Source organism: Malaya genurostris, chromosome 2, assembly GCF_030247185.1.
Source record: "Malaya genurostris strain Urasoe2022 chromosome 2, Malgen_1.1, whole genome shotgun sequence".
Taxonomy (NCBI): Eukaryota; Metazoa; Arthropoda; class Insecta; order Diptera; family Culicidae; genus Malaya; species Malaya genurostris.
This window is the reverse complement of record NC_080571.1, coordinates 81,547,436-81,568,529: the sequence shown is the minus strand read 5'-3', so window position 1 is coordinate 81,568,529 and position 21,094 is coordinate 81,547,436. Positions and strand designations below refer to the sequence as shown.

The 21,094-nt window shown below is 35.6% G+C and overlaps 2 protein-coding genes across 5 annotated transcripts in view; one reads left to right on the top strand and one right to left on the bottom strand.

Annotated features, from left to right (window-relative positions):
* LOC131428560 (CDC42 small effector protein homolog) overlaps positions 1 to 9,326 on the top strand; it is a 118,838-nt gene extending 109,512 nt beyond the window's left edge. For all 3 annotated transcript variants that reach the window (XM_058592608.1, XM_058592607.1, XM_058592609.1), the window contains 2 exons: positions 8,219 to 8,325; positions 8,524 to 9,326. In XM_058592608.1, the coding sequence (XP_058448591.1) occupies positions 8,219 to 8,325; positions 8,524 to 8,532 (116 nt within the window). In that variant the 3' untranslated portion in view covers positions 8,533 to 9,326. The remainder of the gene's footprint in view (positions 1 to 8,218; positions 8,326 to 8,523) is intronic.
* A 9,889-nt stretch (positions 9,327 to 19,215) lies between these two features.
* On the bottom strand, positions 19,216 to 21,084 carry LOC131432139 (histone acetyltransferase type B catalytic subunit). Of its 2 annotated transcripts, none has more exons than XM_058598246.1 (6): positions 21,001 to 21,084; positions 20,575 to 20,912; positions 20,004 to 20,507; positions 19,753 to 19,944; positions 19,452 to 19,691; positions 19,216 to 19,390 (listed from the first exon to the last, which is right to left on the bottom strand). In XM_058598246.1, exons 2-6 carry the CDS (start codon positions 20,809 to 20,811, stop codon positions 19,334 to 19,336), a joined length of 1,230 nt encoding a protein of 409 aa, XP_058454229.1. In that variant the 5' UTR covers positions 20,812 to 20,912; positions 21,001 to 21,084; the 3' UTR covers positions 19,216 to 19,333. The 2 variants fall into 2 exon arrangements, with proteins under 2 accessions (XP_058454229.1, XP_058454228.1); XM_058598245.1 differs by having other exon boundaries at positions 20,575 to 20,944; positions 21,001 to 21,061.
* Between the last annotated feature and the right edge of the window lie 10 nt (positions 21,085 to 21,094).

Sequence of the window (21,094 nt, the reverse complement as noted above, 5' to 3'; positions counted from 1 at the left end):
ACCTGAAGACGTTAGTTTGGTTTCGTCTTGTCATAGAGGAAAGAGTGACGTTGGGAATTATGCTCTCTCATTTTTTCGATTAGAAACTAAAATGCTTCGTCTCTCTTCGTTTGTTCTGGTGTCGGTCATTTGCGAATGAGACAGTAAAACATTGAAAATGAGACTGCTGAAATGGTTTCTTTCATTGAGAATGTGTGACAATTTTAAGCTCTGATCAACTCGACATTTCGCGGCCTGAAATTTATCTTTAGAGCAAGATTCTCAGTCTAGTTATTCTTTTTTCTTGAGGAGAGTATAATTTCTTTTTTAAAGCTTTTTTTGTACAAGAGATTTAAAGAAATTTTAATATACGAGTCTGATACAATTAAGGTCTGAGGACAGAGGGTCGCGTGTTGAGTTTTAAATCGACCACGTGACTCGCTCAATTCCCTTTACGCATCGTATTTCTCTTGTACTCTCTCGTATATGAGCATACTGTACCGGGTTGCCAACATAAATTTTATTATTTTGATGAGAAGTTTTATCACATTAATCTATCGTATGGGTTGGACATAACATGGATTCCAATGAACAATGAAAAAATATTCAACTTTCACAAAGATAGGATGTCTGTGTGTTTGGCAGCCTTGTCGAGCCAATTTTATTTTTCTCTTCTTTTTCAGAATGCTATCAGGAAACCAAAGCGAATAAAATGGCTGATGCATTGAAACTGACTTTGTTTCACAGAAAAATACAAGACTTTATTTTTATCGCGATAACATATATGTTTTTATGTACTCACTGCATATTCTCAACTAAATTTCGAAGACATTGTCAGGTGGGTTTTTCTATATTCTGCACCGATACAAAGAAGATTTAATTTGAAACGGGAAAATAGCAAAAAACTTACGACTTTACGGTACTGTCCTCAGCCCATTTGGAAGGTTTTTGCTAAGTTGCACAATTGTTATAGTTACTTCATTTTAGCTTGACGATGTGATTTTCTTTGCGAAACTTCTATAACTGCTCGTGCAACTTGGTAAAGTTGGTGATTTGCTGCACAATTGTTTTAGATGTACCCAAAGTTGTTCTATGATGATTTTTCTGGGAAGCATTGTGAAATTTAACAGTGGTAAGTGGAACAGTGATTTAAATATATTTAAAAATATTTCTAAACATATCTAACATAAAAAACAATTCTGCTACTATTGTGCAACATCTTGAAACTTAAACAAGCTGCATTTGTTACTTTCAAAGTAAAGTCTTAGCATTAAGAGAAAAAAATCCAACAAAAACTATTTCTTGTCCAAACTGATTTTTTATCCAGTGTCTTTTTATCGCAAACTAAACTTAACTGAAAGTCATTATCAGTCGAGATTCCAATGAAATTCAATTTTTGAGAAATTTACACCGAATATCCTACTGCTAGTTGTCCGATATTAGTAAAAAGTATCAGTGTTAGATGAGAAAAAATATCCATCTTGCTATACACACTTAATTTCGTTCGGTAAATCTTGCCTCTTTTGGCGAATTTTGAACAGCCGAACTACCGAATATTTCCATTCTACTGATATATCAGCACAAATGAACATTTGTTGACAGCAGTGATAAAACGTGAATTTTACCGATAAAATCACCTACCGAGATTTGAACAGCTGAGGTCGGTAATCCAATTTAAGTGTGTACGAAGAGGGTAGACAGGGAACATTATTATCAAATAGATAATAGTGTTTTTTTGTATTTGACTTCGAATTTTTAGGATCGATTTTTCAGTGTAGGACTCAATGAGTAATATTTTCAGTATTTTCATTCAAAACTTCAACTAGTTTTGTGAATACCATCAAGCATACAAATTTTTTGTAGGATTTGTCAACACCATTGTCGATGAAAGGATGAAAAATAATACTATTTTTGCAAATGTTTTCGAACTATCGTTCCAAACAATAAATGCAAATGTTTTTGCATAATAAAAGGTATCGTTCGAACAACGTTTAGTAAATTGATTTTACGTTTCGTCTTTGATTCATCTAACTGTTCTAACCTCGATAGATGATTTTTTCAGCGAATATAACATTTCATCACAGCGGTACCTTAAGTTACTGCTGTTAACAAATGCTTATTTGTGCAGATATATCAGTATAATGAGAATGTTCGGTAGTTCGTCTGTTAAAAGATGAAAAAATTACCGAACGAAATTTAGTGTGCAGTGCGTAGCAATTTATGTTGCAATTTTATCGTGAAAAAATAAGGTAGCGAAGAAGTATTTTTGTATTTTGTTATAATAAAACATTTTAAAAATTTGTTGTCAAGTCATTCGAAGTAGAAATCATGGTTCTTCGCGGAATGAGAAAAGTATAGGTGAAAGCCCATAACTTTCAGCGTTTCGGTAAGCTTGAAAATTTCACAGAATATTCTTGAAATGTTTTACTAGAAGAAAATATAAAGATAAAAATAAGTGATTTTTTAAAGGTGCTCTTAAAAGTTCCCATCTTGAAATGTATGAACGGTTGGAAGAGAACATAATCACCTATCTATCTATCTATCTTCTATATATATACACTGAAGTCTTTTTTATGCGAATTTACGTACCGCATAACTCTGAAACTTCGCATAAAAAAAGACCGCAGAAGGGTAAACCGCATAACTCTGAAAATTCGCATAAAAAAACCGCATAACTCTGAAACTTCGCATAAAAAAACCGCATAGCTCTGAAAATTCGCATAAAAAAGTCGCGTAAAAAAACCGCATAAAAAAAGACCTCAGTGTAAAATAATAGCGAAAAAAGTGTGTGTTGCTAATGTTCTCTGGTATGCGTGGGTCGATCTTAAAGTGATTTTTTTTGTTCGAAAGGTGACGTTTATGCGGAGGTTTTAGGCTATAGTACATAAGGAAAATCCTTCGGGAAAGTAGAGAAAAACTAGAAAATTGGTTCGTTTAGAACTGGAAATTTTCCACTCAATGCATGCTAGATCTCCAATGATTGTTTGGCGCGTATCGAGTTATGCAATGCTGCTGCCCGTTGGAGAGCAAATTATGAATACTAGATTATTAATAAAACCGTTTGGCGCCAAACGAGCTGATTTGTGAAAAAATTTCACTGTTTCTTTATTTCAAATCACGTATTCGATTGGCCCAAACACGATCCAAATTATATCCACTCAGAGTAGCTTGAATTTTAAATTATTTGCGTTTGAGTGGCTATGAACAGTTTCGTCCCCAATGTACTTGAACCATCCCATTTGCTTCCTGTTATTAAATTACTTCGATGAAACCGAGATTTGGGAACTCATCGACATGTTTTACCTTTTTGAACGATTCACTCTCTTGCTCATAAACTGTCAAACTGATTTTAGTTGTATTTTTTTGATTCATTTGGGACTTTTAAGAGCAGGTAAAAACTGTTTCAAAGTTCGAAGTGTACGTGTGTACCTGTTTTGGAGAAAAATGTTGAGATCGAATCAAAAACAATTGTCAGATGATTCCTTTTTACGGAACATAAAAGATAATAATTCGCACAGTACAAGAAAAATACCATTCTACTTCACTGATCGCGAGCAATCGATTATTCTGACTTTAGAGTATTCGAAATAATTTCCATCCAAATATAATTTTTGAGCTGTGAGAAGTTCACCTGGACAGCTACAGGTACAGAGATAAGAGGAACAAGTATAGACGGTAAGTTCAGGAAAAAATAAAGAAGGTACAGGAACACGTGCAGATAGTACAAAACCAAGTACAGAAATGAGAGAAATAAGTACATGAAGTACTGACACAAGTGCAGAGAGTGCAGAAAATGGTACAGAATGCGCATATGGTCAGATATAAGTACAGAAATTACAGGACCAAATAAAGAAAATACTGGAGTAGAAATTCTGAAACAAACACAGATAGTACATGAACAAACACACAAAGTACAAAACAAAGAGCAGAAAATAGAGGAACAAGTACAGAAAAAATTTAAAGTTCTAAAGTTAATCGCAAATGTTAACGAGGCAATAATTTTGAATGGCAAATTAGAAGAAGAAAAAGTTTTCATTTCACGCATTCCAATGATACCCACTGTTATGCCATTTCAATTTGAACGTCATTTTCTCACCCGTTTAACTTTTTTATTACCGTCAATAATCGTTATGAGTCTGTAGCGTGAATTTAGAGTTTTTTTCGGATGGTAAATTGTACGCTGCCTGTTTGCGTTTCGGAAAACCATCGATTTTATATATTTTGTCCTGTTGTCCGCGATATAAAAAGGTTGGGGTCTCTATCATATAGCATTATAATGATATTTTTCTCCAATAATCATTAAAATTGATAAATAGTTTTGATGCTCTACATCTAATTTAATATTTTTGCGCTACGAAGTATGCAGGGGTCCGCTAGTCTTGATATAAAATTTTATCAAAATCCAAAATGTTTTTTTTTCTGCAAATCGATTTAAAATTTTAAAAGCAAATTTTTCTCAGCATTTTTATACAAAAATTTAACTGATTTTGTGAAAATTACTAGTACAACACTTCTTTTGTAGGATTTCTCGTTTATGTTTTGAAAATAGACTGAAAAGGTTTGGCCCTTTTCAAAAGATAAAAAGTGACTACATGCCCAGTAAATTTCATTCAAATCTGAGAGTGTTGCCAACTGCGAATACGATTTGGTGCGAAACGTCATGAAGATCCCAAAGAGTCTAATAGATTTTTTTTAGATAACATCAGATCTCAACATTTCGTGTATTTCTAAGATAAGACGAAAAAATTTTGAAAATGTGCATTACAAAACGTATAAGGGTCGAAGCCAGAGAGAAAGCGAAACGCGATGCGAAGCGAAGCGATGTGAATTTTTTTTGTGAATCGCTTCGCTCCGCGTCACTTGTCGCTTTCTCTGGCTTCACTCTAACTTTGAAAATAAGCATAAAATTGTCACAAAAAAAAACCGTATAAAATCTCGCATAAAAAGTAACCTGAGTGTATTCTGATGAGGAATTGGACCGTCTGTTTCAACTAACTTCGCAGTCGTTTCGTAAGCATACAGGACAATCCTACCAACAATAAGGTTATTCGTAACGCTGTTTTATTTCATATGAGTACAAATTGGAAACCTGAACAGAATACTGTTTCAATTCTCTTGCGTGAGTATGTGTGTGTGTGTGTGTGTGTGTGTGTGTGTGTGTGTGTGTGTGTGTGTGTGTGTGTGTGTGTGTGTGTGTGTGTGTGTGTGTGTGTGTGTGTGTGTGTGTGTGTGTGTGTGTGTGTGTGTGTGTGTGTGTGTGTGTGTGTGTGTGTGTGTGTGTGTGTGTGTGTGTGTGTGTGTGTGTGTGTGTGTGTGTGTGTGTGTGTGTGTGTGTGTGTGTGTGTGTGTGTGTGTGTGTGTGTGTGTGTGTGTGTGTGTGTGTGTGTGTGTGTGTGTGTGTGTGTGTGTGTGTGTGTGTGTGTGTAACGAGATCTGTCAGACGAAATGACAAAGCGTCGAAGACATAACAAATTGTCAATATAAGCAGGAACTATCATCGAAAAATTTCTCTAAAAGTTCATGACCAAAATTCATATCGTTTCCGAAATCATTCATTTTGTTTGTTTGTTTCTGATTCGAAACATTACAGTGAGTTGACATAACACATCAACAGACACACACAAAACAGATTTTAAATCTATCTATACGACAACTGGCTTGCGAGATCAGCACTTTATATTTTGAATTGCCGATTCCCGAATCATCCGCTCCAATCGGTCCTGCTGGCTCACTGACTCTATGGCCGACCAAAACGGGTTTTCATGGTTCAAAATAAGCATGACTTTCATCCAAAATGCGCCTCAGTATTTCGCTTTCAACTGAATCTGGAAATTCGGGAAACTGAACTTTGGAACTGCACTTGAGTTCTGTACTTGGACTCTGTTCTGAATTTCACTTTTAGAATTCAGGTTCGAAACTCAATTCCACAGTTAAGGTGCAGTTCCCAAACTCTGGTTTAAAATTCAGTTCAAGAATTTAGTTTCAGCTTCCGAACTCTGTTTCATAATTCAAGTTCAGAATTCAGCTCTAGAATCTGGATCTATAACTAAGTTTCAAAATTTAGTTCCGAAATCTAGATCCAGAATCAAGTTCTCGAATTGATTTCCAGAATCAAGTTTCAGAATTTAGTTTCAGGGTTCAGTTTCAGAATTGACGTGCAGAATTCAGGTTCAAAATTCAGTTCCAGAATATAGATCCTGGTATGGAATACTGGAACTAAAATTCAACTTCAGGCCAGAATTCAAGTTCTGCGTTCAGTTCCACAATCCAGAGATCTCGAATTCAGTTTCATAGTTCAGGGTTGGAACTCAGTTCCAGAAAACAGTTTTAGATTTTTTTTTCCAAAACCCAGTCTCAGAATTCAGATTCAGAACTCATTTACATAGTTCAGATTCAGAATTCACCTCCAGAATATAGATTCAAGATCTCCGAAATAGTAGAACTAAAATTCAAGTTCAGGTCAGAATTCTGGTCCAGAACCCTGATCCTGAATTCAGTTTTAGAATCTAGGATCACAATTCAGTTCTAGAATTGGGGTCCGAATTCAGTTCTAAAATTCAATTGCAGTACCCAGTTCGGAATGCAATTCTGGCCCTTCCCGATCAGGGAACAAAATCGTAATAGATTTTGAAACGTTTGTATCACAATTATTATTGAATTTGATATAACTACAGAAGTCCGAAAGCAGGAATTTATAACAATAGTTGTAATACATTAGATAGCAAATTTAACACAGAGAAACTATATCACAGCCAACTGTTAGCATCGTTTCAATCCAAAATTGTTGAATGATTTTTTTATTATATGAAAAATTTATCAAGTGATCTGATTTCTTCTTTTAGTTTTGAAATTCTGATCATTATTGTTCGATATAAAGCAACGGAACTCATTTTTTCTAATAAGGAACGTTGTCATGAGTCTTGCAAATGAAAATAAAACATCATAACTGATTTTGTTATTATATTGTTATCATAAATTTTAACTTTCAACAGTTTTCATTTGTTAAATATCTCAAAATAACACAAATTGTTATACATATCAACTGTTGTTATACTTGTGTTATCATTTAGTTATGTGCATCTGATCGGGTTATTACCGGTATCACTACACGGTGAAAACCAAGTGAAGTGAATGTAGGTCCTTATTACGGTAGTCGTTTCAGAGACATGGAAGAACTTGATGTCATTATGCACATCACGCCACCAACATTTTGTTGAAAAAATGAGTTTTTTCTCTGCATTGGATCTGGACATGATCCTGAACTTACCATAAAATTTATCCAATTCTAGCTCCTGGAGCTAGACTTTCCAAACTACTAATCCACTAATACTACTAATTCCCGGACCTGGAAGTTTCAGATTATGAATCTGGAACTAGATCAGGATCTGGACTTGCCATATTACCTTTTCAGCTCCAGGAAATTGAACTGGAAGCTAATCAAACGTAATGTGATTAGACTAGCTCTAGTTCCAGGATCTAGATCTCGATCTGAACTTGAACCAGTAATACAGTAAGTCTCGGCTCAAATGCTCTTTCGCCCTGAACCGTGTTTATCGCCATTGATTCATTTCACTCGTATTCACGTCATCCGGTTATGTCTCTGACATTACCCACCCACCTTTTTGTGATGAACAATTCAATCTGGAATAGTCTCAATGTGGTAGCGTTTGAACTACTCGGTGCAAATATCCTATGAAGTGAAACAAAATATACTACAAATGAAAAATATTCTCCATTCAGGAAATGCAAGTGCTTCATAGCCTATTAGGTGCACATCAATGTTTCATGCAGCAATCGGTATGGCTAACGTTAATAAATCTGTGTCATAAATAAGTTTTGTATGCTGTCACAAACTACGTTATTTCATGCATTTAATCTTTTGATGCTGTATAAGGATTTTCATTAGCCAAATTACGACCATGTTTCGCTTGAGTATGACTTCAATTGCGGTAGCAGTAATTAGTTTTTCGTCGAATGGCAAATGAAGTAGCGAATGGAGACAGTGCGGTGTGCATCGAAACACGGCCGTACAGATTTACTTGTAATCAGGATTCGAGTAATAACCAATCATTTGACTTCCTACATCTCTGCTGCATCGCGGTGTAACGCTGGTTGAGTTTATGAGCAACCCACACCAACCAATTTTCAGTTGAGCCGTGAGCTTTCCTTAATGCTAATGTACTGTAACTCATTGACCGACAACTGTTGATTTTCTTTACGTTTGTGTTCCCACTTGCAGGCCACATCGGATCCAACGACGTCGAGCTCTCGACGAACCATCTTTCGGCGATACAAAACCAGATGCAGAGTAAGGGTGGCTACGAAATGAACTCGCTAAGACTGCAGGTAAGCGATTGTGCCGTGGTGCGTCGGCAAGGCAAACCCCGCTCGACGACCGACGGACGAACTGCGCGAAACCACCGACCTGGACCTTCGGTGGTTACGCCACTTTAAACCGGATTAGCAATTTAATTTAATTTTGCTCTGTTTTCTTTTCTTTCTCGCTCATCACCATCTCCATCGCCATCGCTATTACCGTCGTAGGCCTGCTGATAGGCACTGTCCGTTAATTTATTTCTAGTTTGTAAGTCGATATTAATATTAAAACTTACTGTAAAGATGTACCACAACCGCGGAAAAAAATATATACAATTTTAGCACAAACAAATATTAAATATAGGTAACAACAGTTAATTACGTTTAGGTGGTGAGAAAATAAAAATTAGGCCCCAATGGCCCTCGGATTTTAATTGGTCCAACTGAATGTAGAATGATTTGGAATTAGGAACTAGTAAGCGATCATTTATCTCAAGACAATATGAAACTTTTCTAGCAGAACCGCTACCTTAGGCGTTTTCAGAATGAGAGACGATTGGATTCGAATTGTACGAGAATCAGTGTGCGTTTGTACAAGTTACTGGTAGAATAAATTGTGGTGCTTCACTAACAAATGATGATTAACGAATTAAATCAATGATGGCAACAATAAAGATATTGACTATATGCATAGGAATTGTTTGTATATTGTTGTACATAGTTCCTAAGATAAGTGACACATTAACCACTGTGCTAGATCGAAGGTTCCAGCGGATTTATTCTGTGGAATTATAATAATAATGATAGTATACTGCCTTCCTAAACCGTACATTTTTTTATCATCAGTGAACTAGATTTATATTAAACGCCTTATATTTTGGTAGAAGCGATACAATAAGAAAAATAAGCAATCCAAGGCAGATAATATTAATTCAGTAGGAGGTTTCTAATTATGTAACAATGAGATGCGATCGCAAACGCAGAGATTAATCGTTTAATAAACTACTTTTAACACGTACTGTTTTTATTATTTTTTGTTTTATTTTAACGGTTGTCTTTGGGATCAAATGTCAATGGTATTGACCGACTACTTGACGTAGAGAAAATATAGCAAAAACAATTCATTTTGTGGAAATAGTGATGACCCTACCGTAGGCAGAACCAAGTACAAATAATGATACCCCTAGCCAAGGATGGCTTTTATCGTATCAAAGAACGCTCAGTAGCTACTCTTCACACGATTGAATCAGTGCCATCAAAGAGAGACGGATATCATCGCAGCAACAAAAATCCGTCATGACTCATTCAACATAGTATAGACACCAGTGCAAGAGCGAATTTCTCTCGATGACATTTTTGAGAATCAAAGGTTAGCACGCTGCTGTGGGGATCCTCTCTGAAGCAACAAACAGTCGCTTATTCTCGTTTCGCGATCCGATTCTACGATTCTATGCAGGCAGTTGATAATTGCGGTAGAATCATTTTACTATTGCCGCTTATTCTAACTATGTGCATATAACCTTTGTATAAGTTGTGTCTATGAAAATGTCTGTGAATGCTCCACACTTTCGAGCAGAAATCGCAATGAAACACAGTCAGAATGTTGCATTTCTGTTTGAAAGTGCAAAATCAGAGCAATCCACACCACTAGTGTTTTTCAATGAAAAACGGCATATGAAAATGTATGTGAATGCTCCACACAAGGGTTTTGAAATACTGCAGCCTAGTATGAGAATAATCAAGTTGAATCATCGATTCGATTTTCTGCGATAATTGTCAACTTGCGATTCTCTCTTGGGAAATTCCACACAGCAACGATCATTAGCGGCCCTTACACGATCATTAAAAGTATTATTACTAAAAAGTAATGACACTTTTAATGATCGTGTAAGGTCTGCGAGTTCAGTAATGACACGAGTAATGATGGAATTCCGGATTTTCCATCATTACCAACATTATTTCTTCTTCTTATTTTTTTGTGGAAGTGTTGAATATCGTCAGTTGTATTCAGAGATGCCAGATATTTTCATAGAAAAACTGTATTCTTTGTATAAAAAATCTGTATTAATCTGTATTCAGTAATAAATTAATAATAATAATAATAATAATAAATTCTTACAACAAAATGATGATAAAAGATGTTATTCCAATAGATTGTGGTTGTAGGATGGTAGATTCAATCAGTCAATTCAACGACGAAGTTTCATAGTTTTTTTTATCCACAATTGAATTGTGTCAAGTCGGTTCATACAACTCTCAGTTTGACAATAAAGTTTCATGATACCATTACTTCCTTAAATAAAGTACTGTCCCTGAGCGTATCCAAAAAATCATCTTTTCTGTTAGTTTTTCGTTCATTTGGCTTCTTCAATATATGTTTTCACTCAGTCATTGAAAAAAATTGAATATCAGTTCAAATTGGTTTCAAATTATAATATAAATTGGTTTTAAATTATAATATAAGATTTTCATACTAATTTGTGATTGGTCCGTTGATTGATAGACTTTTATATCGTCACTGGAATCAAATACTAAAAGATAGCTCAGACAGAAAAGTTAAATTTGTTCTTTCTTACTTTTTGTGACATCTGTATAAATCTGTATAAAATTTGGAAAATCTGTATAAAATCTGTACTCTGTAAGCGTATGTAAAAATCTGTATAATACAGATAAATCTGTATAAGAGCAAATTCAGCAGCTGCAAGATTCATATGGGTGGTCTATAATGTAAATGAAACTGAAACAAAACGTATCCCCAGCAATCCGTTTTAGTTTTATTTTTTCGACCAGTTCTACTGTCAAATTTAAACACTGCTAGGGCTGCTAGTTTATTTTGTTATAATTTCTAGATTTAAATTTTAAAACTGACATAAATTATGCATCTAGAACTAGAACACTCCTGAATATGCCCTAAATGACATCTCTGATTGTATTAGATGAGAAAATTTGACAACCATGAAGTAAACATTCTCTTCAGAACTGTACATGAAAAAAAAAATTCTGGAAATGACAAACCTTAACGTTACAATGGCAAATAAAATTTATTTTCAGCTAAACGAAGATAAAGAATATTGCTAATATTCTTTAATTGCTGAGGGAAAGTTATTCTGGTTACAAGCCCCGTGCTGGAATAGTTACAAATACTCATCATTAATAATGAACGTGTAATGCTAAAAAGTAATGATGTACAGTAATGCAGTAACGACGAGCGTTTGAGCAGAAGTGTCATTACTTAGTAATGACACTTTTAATGATCGTGTAAGGGCCGCTATTATCAGACTAATTTTTTTAAAGGACGTGAAATACTCAGAGTATGAAGTGGAGCGAAGAAATGTAGAAAAATTCTCTCACGGTTCATGCATTGAGAGACACGATTTCTTGTAGCATCTTCTACAGGATTAAAAATGTTGTATAGCAATATAGCAGCTTCTGTCAAATTTTCGGCAATCACCAACACTGCCCCTTGCAAGCGAGGCAAAAACTGACTCTTGAGAATCATTTTCTTTTATCCATCGGCTCACCTCACGATTTCAGATGGTATCCGTAAAATGTTGGTAAAGATGAAACCCATCTATACAAACACACTTATCCACTCAGATCATCACCGTCACGAAATTTTTTAGTATTATTGGCTTTCAGTTGTGATTTTCATAGTACCTAATTTCTTTTCGAGTTTTCAAAAGTGAGTACTGAATCAGGAATCAGAACTAATTGGTTCAAGTGGCACGTTCCCCTAGCTTCGGTAGTGTTTTTGCTGGTACTCACAACGAGCAAGTGCACCGATGTACGAAAACAAAAACTGAACCGTAGTGTTGAGAGTTGGATTGAAATGACATCGATCATCGGCCGCCCATGACAACTCTGGTGGATGGGAATACAACCCGCATAGGCTTGTCTGTCATACGACTGCCAGCGAATAAAGTGTGACTGGCAGCCATTCTGGCGTCCGGCTGCCTCAGCGCCAGTGCAGTAAAACTTCATTCAATTCAATTGAAACCGAATGTGAAACACACTGACGATCTCTCTACTGCAGTAAACTTCACACTCTGAAACACACAACGTTCGCTGACGTACCGCATGGGCAGCATTCAGTTATTCGATCGATTCCCTTCAAATCAAAGCTCAGATTAACCACCGTCAGTTGATCTATGGAAGTAACAAAATATCTCAATAGTGTGAGACCGGTCATCAAATGAGGTTCATGTAAACATTCGAATTGGTCCAAGATAATAGATGAAAGACAAACCAGATAGCCGAAAAATGTTTTGCCAAATTGGATTTGACAGCCTGACACTGAAACAATTTTGGTAGTCGTCTGGTGCCCATGGCTGCCCAGGTAGCCAAAAGGCCGTGCGGAAATCGTCTCTCAGTGGGTTCTAATATTTGACGTGCATTCTGCGCTCATCTACTGATTTCTTGGCACTACGCTGTTAGACTTTCTGACAGCACGTTTACAACCACAAATGCAAATGAGATTGTTTCGTATTTATCAGGAAACGCCAGTATAAAACACGATTCAGACGATCAATCAACTTCAATCGACATCAAAATTAATTTAATAACTTTTTTAGTCGGATATTCCTCACGTATCGGACGTCAAAATGTTCCATGAACTTTGGCGTTGTGTTAGCATAAGAATTGCTTGCAAATAATGTTGTTTCGTAACCATTCCATGCCGGTGACAGTCGCCTGATGTCACGTGTGAATCGCTTTTACATATTGTTTTGTTTTTATCAGGAAATATATTGGCCACCCATTTTTCACTAGGCTCGTCGTTCATTTTTCACCGGGCATAGAAACCTCAATTGAGGCAATGTTTCCTCGATCCAAATGGTTGCCCAGTTATATAACTCGCTCAGATATGCTTCTGAAATCGATTAGCAGCAACTCATTGATGATGAAGTACAAAAATGATGAGATCTCATTCTACTACTATGAACTACGAATGGTTAAAACTTTTCGGCTCACCAAATAAACAAATTTGCTAATTAGATTTTTTATCATCCAAAGCTTAGTATTTAGACATTTTAAGTAACTTGGTTCAACATTAGGCAGAATATTCTAAGTTCATGTAAGAAGTTCTACATACTTAAATTTTATTGCTGCATTTGAATAATAACTGAGAATCTCGGCATTCCAAAATTTGTTTCCTGTCAATTATTGCCGACCTTGTCAGCAAAAATTTTGCTGTTAGTTCGGCAAAAGCGATCCGAATTGAATCATGAATTGCCGAGTCATCAGTGATTGAATAAAAAAGAGATTAATTATCACAAAAGCTAAGGGGGTGTTTTATAAATGTTAATTTTAATTCAGCATACAAAAAAGCAAACCCCAAGAAAACCACGACAATTACTTCTATTGTTCCCTAACGCCTCTACCTGGAAATAAACAAACATTTGTAAATATGTATATGAAAAGTAGATAGTTTTTGATTTTACTTATCTTTTTACGAAATAGAGGAATCTTCAAGCTTCATTTAATTTATACGTTTTCTTTCTCCACGAGCAATGACGACGTGGTGCTTTGCTGACAAGAGACATTAGACATTCATCTGGATCCGCCTTCCGATTCCGGAGTTAAAGGGTATTATAATATGCCAAAATTAAGGAAAAAAATGCGCACTCAATTTTCTCGGAAACGGCTTAACCGATTTTCACAAACTAAGATTCAAATGAAAGGGCTTATAGTTCTTTAAAAAAATTCTACAACATTTAATCCGGATTCGACTATCGGTTCCGAAACTAAAGCGCGATAAGTGGAAAATTTTCAATTTCATGAGAATTGATTTACAAACGATGGTCAAAATAGGTACAAATCGCATAAAACTGACTGACAAATTTTTCTAATTTGCAAAACTTGTAAGCTGTCGGTATTTAAACTTAATTCGAAACTACCTGTTTCGGAAGCACCATAACAAGAAGAAACATTTCAAAAGAAGGACTCACTTCCATTTCTCAGCGATGCTTGAACCGATTTTCGGAAATATCGATTTATCGATAAAACAAAACTCGCATTGTCTCCAAAGCTACTGCAAAATTCATCCGGATCCGACTTCCGGCTACGCAATTACAGGGCGATGAGTATGTGCTGGTACGGAAGACGGAAACACAACACGCCTTTACGAACGATGCCCACAGCGTGTTTTTTTCAATTTCATATACTCTATAAAAAACGAAAACCAAAACACAAGCGCTGGTTTGAAAACACAACCGAGTCCATCAGCACAGTAAACATATGACCAGGAGTTTTCAATCGCATTGAATAAACCAGAATCGCGGTGCGGCTTGGAATGCCTTACTGGTGTGTGAATTTGGTAATTTGGTGCCAAGTTTTACCAAAATTGGCCGCAGAAAAATTTTAGTATCAAGCATTTGTTAGACTATTCGAGGAAGAAGCGAAACAGAAGCAACTGAGTAAAGATAAATTTTGCTGTATTTTCAGGCATGAGAATAGATTTTTGAGTTTTCCAATGTTTGATTTTGGGAACTATAGTTATTATATTCCTTTTTTTTCTCTGCCGTAACAATGAAATGATAGCAAGAATTCCTTTCTATTGGTATTTTGATTAAACGAAGCGTTCATGGGTCGTATTTTATGATTCTTACTTTTCGGATATACGATTCAATGAATAGATATTCCATACTGGATATGGATTCCATTATCCAGCTGATTGATTTACTCTATTTCGATTAAACTAAATTAAACGCTATCTAGCAGGAATTTGATTAATAGAAGTAACAAGAGTGCAGGAGTTAGTTTGTCTCCAGCACCCAGCTGGCGCAGCGCTTGTTAGTTTTCGTGGCATAAAGTCATCATTAACATTCTCATATTAACAAGCCGAACATTACTTATTCCACGAAGCGCGCTTACTAATAAAGAAAACTAATCAAGGCGGTAGTAAAAAATCAAACAAATGCTTCATTTGACCAACGATCGTATTGCAGTACGGTCAAAGGAGATGGAACGAACTCCCGTAGAACGACAAAATAGATAAAAATTATGCACACAAACATCAATATCCTTTGAAGAATTTTGTGATGAAGTAAAAACACAGACTAACAGACATGACAGCAAAGATAAATAATAAAGACATGTATGTGCTTACAAATATTAAAAAAAATCTGGTCCGTTCCCGGTACCTTCTAAAATGACCGCACTCACCGCTTGGTGGAGCACGAGATTAATTGCATTGTTATCATTTCGACCAAAGTGTGCCATGAAATCTCAATATATACACGCAGAGAAAAAAAATTGTAAAAATAACCAAATTTGGGTTTCACCCAACGAATATTTTTGTTCAAATAGTGACAAAAGAAAATCTGGTTTGATATTGTAAAAATTGCTAATTGAAACTGCAAAACATGATGGTTTATATTTCTTGGTGGATTAGTTTGTTTCAATAAACAGTTTGATAAAAATAATAAATATTTTACTTGCGCGTTCCTGTCAATCTCTTGACAAACAATTTCACAGTAAATTCATCTTAAAATATAGTTTTAAATGAAACGAAATCTACATAAAGACAATAATTGTAACGCTTTAAATTCACAAAACCTTTTAGTTGAAATAAATTTCCTTTTGATTGTTGAAAACATACATTTTTGCTTGATTTCAGGAATAAAATAATTTCTTTCATACTAATTTAACGAAGTAATTTTTGATACTACTTTTATTTGTTTTCAATTTCCTAATATACAATTCTTCTAAATTTTGCATTTTTTCAAGACTGTGAGCCGTTTTGTCACTAGACGATCGAATTATTTACATACCCCACTATCAAGCCCTGATTTTTTAAATTTTTATAGCATCCAACGATTCGGTGCTCCATCAGTCAAAATAGAGATCCTGCATGAAATATTTTTTGCAAAGAAAATGTGTTATGTAATGTTATGAAATTTTCAAAATCTTTCCAATTATCGATACATACGCTTGAATTATTGAAAATCCCTTAGTTAATTAAAGAAGCAGATAAACGTTTTTTTATAAAACTTGTAAAAAACTTTATCCGCGGGAGATAAAAAAAATGCCCTGGACTATTCTCGCGGGAAAAATGCTCTTGTCTATTGGAAATAAAACTATTACGGTTCATTTGAACAGTAAACTTAGTTATATCAGTACACAAATAAAATCATAGATAAATTGAACCTATTTTTTTCTTGAAATAAAGATACAGCAGGATTGAGTCAACACGGATATTTCGATAACGTCAATTCAACTTTATTTGACATGTAATCAATAGTTAATTTATTTCAACAACAAAATTCATTGGGAGCAAATAAATTTTTCGTTTGGTTAAACCAAAGTTTAGATTCAAATCAACCAGTGAACATTTTTTATATATAAGGGACTACTGTTTTGTTATTTTAAACATGCTCCATTGCTCTGCGTGTACAAATGAGCTAACGTATCGAAAGGGTTCTCACGGTTTGACATTTGCATTATGAATGCGATGATGGGAACTCAGCAGTGCAACCAATTTATCACCATTGGTGCCAGTTTCACGGAGGACCGTAGATGTGTGCCAAAAAAGATTGTGACTGTCATGTCTGGAAATTCATTTGTGATGACAGTATGAGTAAATTCTTATAAAAATAATTTTTCGTGATGCACTAGTTCCACCTATATTGTACTGCGCGAACTATTTACTATCGGCACACCCCTTGTGTTACGTAAGAGTTTTTTTACAGTTGGTTCCCCCTCGTTTGTCAACACCGATCAGCTGCTTGCAGGGATGCCTGATTTCATCACAATATTTGAAAATGAATCGTCACAATAAATTATTGGATTACGTTGATAATATATTTAACATTTTTAGCGATGATGGAAGGTAACCATTTATTTTTCTCAACGTTGTTCATCTAGACTATTTTTGATTGTGTTGGTAATTTTCACCCGAAATTAAGTGGCGGCAGATCAGAAGTAAGTAAATATTGTAACAAAACGGGTTCGTATTGTATTGCGTTGAAGGATGAGAAGTAGGCACAATTCTGTATATAGTTTTGGCAATATGTATTAAATCTGTATCCTGCATGAAATTCGCATGGACGTATACAAATCAATATACTACAGGTAATTCTGTATGAATGGCAACTCTGTTGGTAAATGAAAAAATAAACACAGTCTAGATGACAGACAGGATGTTTTTGATAGGGTAACATGGCGCCATCATGCCGTATGCGAGCACTGTCCCAACTAAAGGAATATTCAAAATGGCCATTAAAATGATTGAAGAATCTAATTTGAGTGTCGTATCTGTTAGTCTGTGGTAAAAATCTTCACAGCTTCATTCAATTGAACGCGGGTCAGTCACCGTTGAACGAACTGCGTCTAATCACGCGTTGGTGCATCTTAACCAGTATATACTAGAAAACCAATACTCAGCTAGTTGGCGATAGGCTGGGAGGTTGGAGTTCTACATATTATCTGTCACGGTGGGAAGCATAGTGACTCAAAATTTCATGTTTTCAATCGTAGTTCGTCGTGAAAATTTTTTATCGTATCGAATTATATCTACATTTTTGGAAACGTAGATTTTAAGGGCGACTTTTTGGGCCCCCAACCTATTGTCTCGTCGGAATACCGTTGTGGCAGCTCTGTTTAGGGTCCCACGCTGCCACAAAAAACGACAATCAGTCGCTCCCTAGGACAGGACCTGACAATTGTTAATCCACTTTTAGGACCAATTTCGGACCAGCTCGTGATTGGTTGAAACTGACATAAGCAAGTACAAGTTGTTGAAATCAAGATTACTGCAGGGTGGTAGAAAAAGTGTTGTCAGTATCGTCGGTAACAATGTAGCTTGATATTGGATATTTCATTTTTCGGGTCATCTTTTCAAAATTATTGATTTCAATAGGATTTAAGTTCAATTTGTTTTTAAATTCTGTCAATGCGGAAAGTATACGAGTACATTTAACAATCACTGGATGATACAAAGAGAAAGCCTGAAATCACGAAATGTGATATGGACGAGAATATTGATTATGTTGGTTGAGAATAGCACCCAATCTTTGGATACTTCTGTATGTTATTATTTTTCTCAAATAGAATATGTTGAATACTTTAGTTAATAAAGCTGCAAAAATTAATTACTCAAAATTGAGTGTTTTAGAAAAATTTTATTAAGCTGTTTCAACTAAACGTTTTCTTCAAAACAAACATCTGATCAAAATGAATCCAGAGCTATATTTTTGGCCGATATAACATTTGTCTAAGTGTTTTCAAATGATAAATAATTACATGTTATAAGGGGAGAAAGTTTTCAGAATGAACAATTATCTCTACTGGCAACAGTGATCGCGAGGCATTTATTATTTACAGCAGGGAGAAACCGAAATAAGAAGAGAAATATTTTTCTGGAAAAAGAAGCCAGTTGTCTGGTCCTGTCCTAGGTCGCTCCTAACATGAATAACATACGCTTTTTTGAGCCGCCACTTCTCGAACCCCAGTCGGTATTAAACAAGAAGTTAAGGACCACTTTGAGGTCTATATTATGCATAGTGCAGTCGTTCATCATATTCTATCAGGTGTAAATGGAATCATTAAAGTGTTTTTGGGCTGGATACCGTCGATATCCTTTTTGGAGGATATATTCTCCGTAACATCCAACGAAGACTGGAGGCTATTGATTGACTAATCGCGTCTTCGTCCATTGATTTGTCGTCGCTACTGCTGTTGCTTTCGTTGTTAGAAACATTTACGTTTTTGTGTTATTTCCGTGTTTTGTCCGATCTCTAGTAAGGCTTTCCGGCATGGGTAAGTTATTGACAGAGTTGTCATGTGGTTCAGTTTAATCCTATCAGTAGGTCAGAAAGGGTAAAGTATGATTTTGCTCGTTTCGGGTATGAAAACAAATTGATATTCAATTGCAAGCTTATAGAAATTTCGGATCATAATAGTTAGACACATCCAGTTGTATTATTCAACTTATTGTAGTACCGTGACTTAGAAACAGATGACATTTGAAGAAAAAAACATAAGAACAAGTGAAATAATATAAAAACATTTAAAAACAATGAGTAGTTTTTTCTTCTTTACTTTAAATAGATGTCAATTTGAGTTTCTTTAAAACTTGTTGGTAGACCTTTTCGACTTGCTGTAAAAAAGTATATAAACGTTATTGAAATAATACAACCTTCAAAGAAATCAAAACAAACCATATATTCGGCGTTTAGCTGTTCGATTCGATCTTCCAAGCTTGGGAGAATACTGAGAGCCGCACTGACATCAACTCCACGCTTCTGCAGGCGCAGCAAATCTCGCTGGTGTTTGCTGTTGTTCAAATTCAGTCGTTTTTTAACCTCTACTCGATAATTTCGATAATCGGTATCAATTTTTGTATCTGTTACCGATAGTCGTAAGATTTCGTACACCACTCGGCACTGCTTGGGATTGATCTACGAATATTTTTTTTTGTCAATATGAACAAAACGGCTCTGTAGTAAACTAAATTAGTACCTTAAATTTCTCTTTCGCTTCACGCAACATATCCTTACTGAATCCGGAAAGAAGCTTTTCCTTTGAAAATGACGGTAAAGTCATACAACGTTTCGCATCTGCCACCGAACGAATGTGTTGTATAATATCGGTTGGCTCTTCGTAAGTAATATCCGCAACATTTTCCTTTGGAACGAAATAGTTATGAACAGTCTGTAATTTACAGTTTTTGTTAGAGAATTTTTAATTTGGTCAACTAAATCTGCTCTTACAGTTTCAATCAACCACGAAGCAATACCAAGCTTTTGGAATGGTGGTAAAATTAAGATCTGACTAATCCGAGGCCTGATGTATTGCGGATACGAGTAATACTGATATACTGTAAAATATCCGGCAGTGGCATAGCGAACCTCGCCATCTTCCTCATACTTTTCGTACACGGTGAAAAACATCCACAAGGGATCATGTTCAACTCTGCTGAATGCATCGATAAACCAAAACGAAAGTGTCTCTAGTCGAGAGTGAAACTTCAGGAAATTTTTGTCATTGATGTCACTCATGTACACTTGGAAAGTTCTAGCTTCAGAACCACTAATACCAGGATTAACTTGAAACTCATCAATTTTCTCCCCGAACGGCTTGAAAGACTTTGCCTTGGCGTTTATCACCTTTTTGTACTCTTCCAAATTAGTGTAATAGCAACCATCCTCCACCAGTTCAGCGAGAGCTTTTTCCACATCATCCGCCTTCACGCCATCGGATCCGACATCATCGACCTGCGAAGAACAAGGATTAATTTGTAAATTATATTCTATCATTCAAAAGACGAGGTCACGAACTCACTTTCAGCGAATACTTTATGTTGAAATAGATATCCATTGAACCTGCGGCAAAGCATATATCGATAGCCAGATCCCGATAACCGAAGATGCTCTCCTGTTCTCCGAATATTTGATGGGCCATTTCCGGGTGGAAGGAAATGGTTTCATCATTGAAATCTTTTTCATTTCGAATCAATCGAAACCGTGTACTTTCAAGAGCACCAGACACAAAATTCTGCAGTTTAGCGATTGCAGTCATTTTAGAAGCTGAAAATAGTACAGTAGACTTGCTGGATCTGGTTCAAAATTGCGCCAAATCTTTGTTGTCGCGATAACCTCAACAAATTGAGTTGCTAACAACTGTAAGATAAGATTTGTGATTGCCGGAATCACTTTAATTATAAAAGAGTGAAAATGACCTAATTGGTCATTGTTTTATAGTAAATACCTTATTTATTCGATAGTTTTCCAAAAGTTTGATGTACAAAACCGACTAAACAGCAGAAATCCGCGGGTTGCTGTCAAATCAGCTAGTGTTGCCA

Bases quoted from the DNA above. Each gene is read 5' to 3' on its own strand.
- LOC131432139 (XM_058598246.1), bottom strand. From the start codon at position 20,811: ATGACTGCAATCGCTAAACTGCAGAATTTTGTGTCTGGTGCTCTTGAA. The intron at 20,508-20,574 runs GTGAGTTCGTGA...TGTTCTTCGCAG, and splicing joins ACATAAAGTATTCGCTGAAA to GTCGATGATGTCGGATCCGA. The intron at 19,391-19,451 runs GTTTGTTTTGAT...ACTTTTTTACAG, and splicing joins AGCTAAACGCCGAATATATG to CAAGTCGAAAAGGTCTACCA.